The sequence below is a fragment of the Tachysurus fulvidraco genome, chromosome 12, assembly GCF_022655615.1.
Source record: "Tachysurus fulvidraco isolate hzauxx_2018 chromosome 12, HZAU_PFXX_2.0, whole genome shotgun sequence".
Classification (NCBI taxonomy): Eukaryota; Metazoa; Chordata; class Actinopteri; order Siluriformes; family Bagridae; genus Tachysurus; species Tachysurus fulvidraco.
The window spans coordinates 26297817-26302816 of record NC_062529.1 but is presented as its reverse complement, the minus strand read 5'-3'; the positions used below and the strand labels follow the sequence as shown (position 1 = coordinate 26302816).

The 5000-nt window shown below is 44.0% G+C and overlaps 1 protein-coding gene across 2 annotated transcripts in view; it reads left to right on the top strand.

Moving 5' to 3' along the window:
- rasgrp3 (RAS guanyl releasing protein 3 (calcium and DAG-regulated)) overlaps positions 1 to 5000 on the top strand; it is a 45603-nt gene that overhangs the window by 16510 nt on the left and 24093 nt on the right. Inside the window, exons 2-4 of one of the 2 annotated variants that reach the window (XM_047821046.1) lie at positions 3983 to 4165; positions 4395 to 4497; positions 4592 to 4654. In XM_047821046.1, coding sequence (XP_047677002.1) covers positions 4096 to 4165; positions 4395 to 4497; positions 4592 to 4654 — 236 coding nt within the window. In that variant the 5' untranslated portion in view covers positions 3983 to 4095. Of the gene's footprint in view, positions 1 to 3977; positions 4166 to 4394; positions 4498 to 4591; positions 4655 to 5000 lie in introns of both variants that reach the window. The other variant, XM_047821045.1, reaches the window with a different exon arrangement.

Genomic DNA, 5000 nt, shown 5'->3' with positions numbered 1-5000 from the left:
CTAGAGGGTCTGTAAATAACAATTAGAGGAACTGACTCGGTAGACTTATTTTTTGTGTCCACATATGTTATGTTAGTATGAAAAACTCTGAATGGGTTAAACATGTGTCTAGATTCTTGCTTGACTTCGAGCTTATCATCCTGAATAACGGTGACACCTCCTCCCCTGCCTGTTAGCTCCATGTAAGCTTTGGTTTGGTTTGATCCACGTTTCTGTTAAACACAGAACACTAAACTTCCGATCAGTAATCAGCTCATTAGCCATAAGAGCTTTAGATGCAAGAGATCTTATATTTAACAGTCCTAGACAGATCGAATGTGCTGGTTGTGCCTTCACTATGATCTAATTTTATGCTAATAAGGTTGCTAAAACAAATTTTCTGAGTGTTTATAGTTTTTGTTTAGCTCTGGAAACAGACACAGTCTCTATATTGTGAACCCTGGGTGACGACTCAGTGCAGTTAGCAGACGGTCGGATTAGCCTGTTTGTCTGCTCCCTGGCTCTGGCTCTGGATTGTTAACTAGGCCTGTTCTTAAACTACATGCTATGCTGCAAGACATGAGAGAAGCATTTTCCAGTGTGGGATGGACACCGTCCCGTCCTAACAGGCCAGCCTTGCCCTCAAAAGTGCTCCAATTATATATGAAGCCCACATTGTTTTTGGAGCACTACCTGGACATCCAGCAGTTCAGCGACCATAACCTGCTGTAAGCTACATCGCTTTCGCATACTACAGCATCGGATATCGCCTTCGCTAATTTACACACCTCTGCAATATTACTCTTAGTAATCTCTGACTGACGAAGGCATATATCATCAGCTCCTACATGGAAAACTACCTTCGAGTACCTATGCTCACCTAATTCCCTAAGATCACCTGCTGTGTCCGACACCCTGGCTCCTGGACTACACCTAACCAGTGCTGCTGGAGCCCCTAAAGGCCTAGCTGATTTCACATGCCTTAAGATGGAGTCTCCTATAACCAGAGCTCTTTCTGGTTTCTCAGCAGGAGAGCAAACCTGTTAGACATGCAAAGTGGAGAGGTGTGGTGCTCCCGTGGGCAAGCCTTAGCGAGTCGTCACCCATTCGCCCCGCTGTGAGATAACTAACACACACTTATCACAAGTAAAATTAACGCTAGCGACGGAGGAAGAATTAATAAACATGCCGCAGCTCACACACCGGACAAGCTGAACGTTTGCCGTACGGAATGATTATCTACCTTTGAGTTGAAGAAGAGGAATAAAATGAACTGTGATAGAAAAGTAAAGAATTTAATAAACGAAAGGGACAACAGCAAATATTAACCAAAGAGAGAAAATAAATAAAATTATAATTTAAACACTGAGAGGCATGAAAACTCGCAACAACCGCTGAGCTGCTGGGACTAAACACCCCCTTCTGCAACTGTATCCTGGATGTCCTGACTAGGAGCCCTCAGTCAGTCCGGATCGGGAACAGCATCTCCAACACCACCACACTGAGTACTGGAGACCCTCAGGGCTGTGTGCTCAGCCCACTGCTGTTCACTCTGCTGACTCATGACTGCGTAGCAATACACAGATCTAACCATATCATCAAGTTCACCGATGACACGACCGTGGTGGGTCTCATCAACAAGAACGACGAGTCAGCAAACAGGGAGGAGATGCAACATCTAACTGTCTGGTGTAGAACCAACAACCTGACTCTGAGTGTTGATAAAACTAAAGAGATGGTTGTGGACTTCAGGAGAACACAGAGTGACCGCTCTCTGCTGAACATCGACAGATCATCTGTAGAGATCGTCAGGAGCACCAAATGTCTAGGTGTTTATCTAGCGGAGAACTTCACCAGGTCACTCAACACCAGCTCCATCACCAAGAAAGTCCACCAGCATCTCAACTTCTTAGGAAGGCTGAGAAAGGCACATCCCCCTCCCCCCATCGTGACCATCACTGTCTGGTTTGGGAACTGTACGATCTCGGATCACAGACCCTGCAGTGGATAGTGAGGACAGCTGTGGACCTCACACACTCCTCACACACATTCTTCACCAAACGCAGCCCTCACACACACTCTTCAGTCCACACACCCATTGTTCTATGTAGCTCTGTGTTTGTTCTATGTAGCTCTATGTACCTCTGTGTTTGTTCTATGTAGCTCTGTGTAGCTCTGTGTTTGTTCTATGTAGCTCTGTGTAGCTCTGTGTTTGTTCTATGTAGCTCTGTGTAGCTCTGTGTTTGTTCTATGTAGCTCTGTGTAGCTCTGTGTTTGTTCTATGTAGCTCTGTGTAGCTCTGTGTTTGTTCTATGTAGCTCTTCGTAGCTCTGCGTTTGTTCTATGTAGCTCTTCGTAGCTCTGCGTTTGTTCTATGTAGCTCTTCGTAGCTCTGCGTTTGTTCTATGTAGCTCTGTGTTTGTTCTATGTAGCTCTGTGTTTGTTCTATGTAGCTCTGTGTTTGTTCTATGTAGCTCTGTGTTTGTTCTATGTAGCTCTGTGTTTGTTCTATGTAGCTCTGTGTTCTATTTCATTGTTTTTAATGTTATTAACTCATTTACAACATTCTAAAAAAGACAACAACATCTAAGATGAGAAATAAGTAAATAAAATGAAAAAAAAAACAAAAAAAAAATGTATTAATCAGAGTGGATTCTCTGTGTCACCATCAGGCAGGAGTCACTTTCACACACACAACCTTTACTGCAGGAGGAACTGAGAGTGGACCGCACACACACACACACACACACACACACACACACACACACACACACACACACACACACACACACACACACACACACACACACACACACAGCAGTGTGCAGTCATAACGTCTGCTGCATCTCACGCAACTCTTCTTTCAGTTCACTGTTTTCTCACACAGTGTTTTTATACACACACACACACACACACACACACACACACACACACACACACACACACACACACACACACACACACACACACACACACTGTTCATCCTTTGCTCTTTGTCCCCCTCTGTGTGTGTGTATAAAACCCCCTAAACCAAATATGTGCTTGAGTGACATCACAGGCTCAGACACAGAAGGCTGTCAATCAAAGGTACTCTTTAGAATATTAAGCCCCGCCCATCAGAGCAGCCTCAGTATAGTGAGTTCAGCTTGTTCTTTGAACATTTTCTTTCTTTCTTTCTTTCTTTCTTTCTTTCTTTCTTTCTTTCTTTCTTTCTTTCTGCTGAATATTAATTAAATACGTCAGCTTTACACATTTCCTGTGACTTATATAACTTATATGTTTTATTGATTCCTGATGATTAGATTTTTTACTAAAACCTTCAGTGGTTTAATCAAAGCTTTACAAATGGTGTTTATTAGACTGAGTCACTGCTCAACGTGTAGAAGTGAGCGTTATTTCTTTCAGTTCATTGGGCCAGAGAGATCACACGCCATCTGTGGAAAACCCTCACTCACACACACACACACACACACACACACACACACACACACACACACACACACACACACACACACACACACTCTCTCACACACACACACACACACACACGCACACACACACACACACACACTCTCTCACACACACACACACACACACACACACACACACACACACACACACACACACACTCACACACACACACACACACACACACACACACTCTCTCACACACACACACCACACACACACACACACACACACTCTCTCTCTCACACACACACACCACACACACACACGCACGCACACACACACGCACGCACACACACACACACACACACACACACACACACACACACACACACACACACACACACACACACACACTCACAGCCTGTTTACTATGAAGCTAAGAGATGGCGAGGTTCTGCTGTTTCTCCTCTTGTGCAGCTCATTAATCAGATATAAACTCATGAAATCAAACCGAACTAAACAGAAAAAAAAAACACAACATCTGCTGACGGACATCGAGATTGATTTGTTTTCTCATCCTTCGACAGCACAGCAATAATCAACCTGCGAGGGTTAGAGAGACTTACAGTATATCGCAGGACACGAGGAGGGACGACGATCCGATGGGACTGATTATAACTCAGTGAGTTCGGAGGCCTGAAGGTCATGGGGTCGTTCATGCTGGGGAAAGCGGCACCGCTGGAGCTGCTGTTAGACGCCTGTATCACTGCGTTCGGTGAGCTTTCTGTGTGTGTGTGTGTGTGTGTGTGTGTGTGTGATACGGTGAAGGAGTCTCCAGTTACAGTTATACGTATTTCTTATTTATTTTTGCAGTTTCTTTTTTAGCTGATGTTCTTAGCTGATGTAGTGAGAAACCGAGGAGTCACATGATCAAGTTTCAGCCTTCTATGTGGATTAAACCCATGTCTATAACACAGTGTGTGTGTTTGTGTGTCTGTGTGTAGATGATGACGGAAAACTAAACGGTAATCATCTTCCCCGAACTCTCCTGCTGATGCACCGATGGTACGTCTCATCTAAGGAGCTAGCGGGAAAACTCCTCATCATATATCCTTTATCTGCATTATTTATTTATTCTTACTGACTGTCCGTGTGTGTGTGTGTGTGTGTGTGTGTGTGTGCATCCTTAACGAGTGTGTACGTATCGGGACAGTACAGGAGATGACCGGGAGCGTATGAGGCTGAAGATCTGCTATTTAATGAGGTATTTATCATTAGCATAACAGCATAAATGTTGCTAGTCACTCATCCACTTCCTCAATGTCAGTTAATTAGATAGCGCTGGAGATGTAGCACTAATGCTAATACACGGTTAAGCCAAAGTCTGTGGAGGCCAAAGAAGAGCAGCTGGTGGTGATGTCATATCCTCAGGATTGTGATTGGTCCATTAAATTTGTGCTCTTTAAGCTCCATCTCTATTCAGAGCTCCTTCATTACAGATTGACTTGAACTTCAAGCTTCAAGTCTTTAACCTGTAACTTAGGTCTGGTTCCATAGCTTTAACTTGACTCAGATTCAAACTCAGATTGGACTCAGATTGGACTCAGATT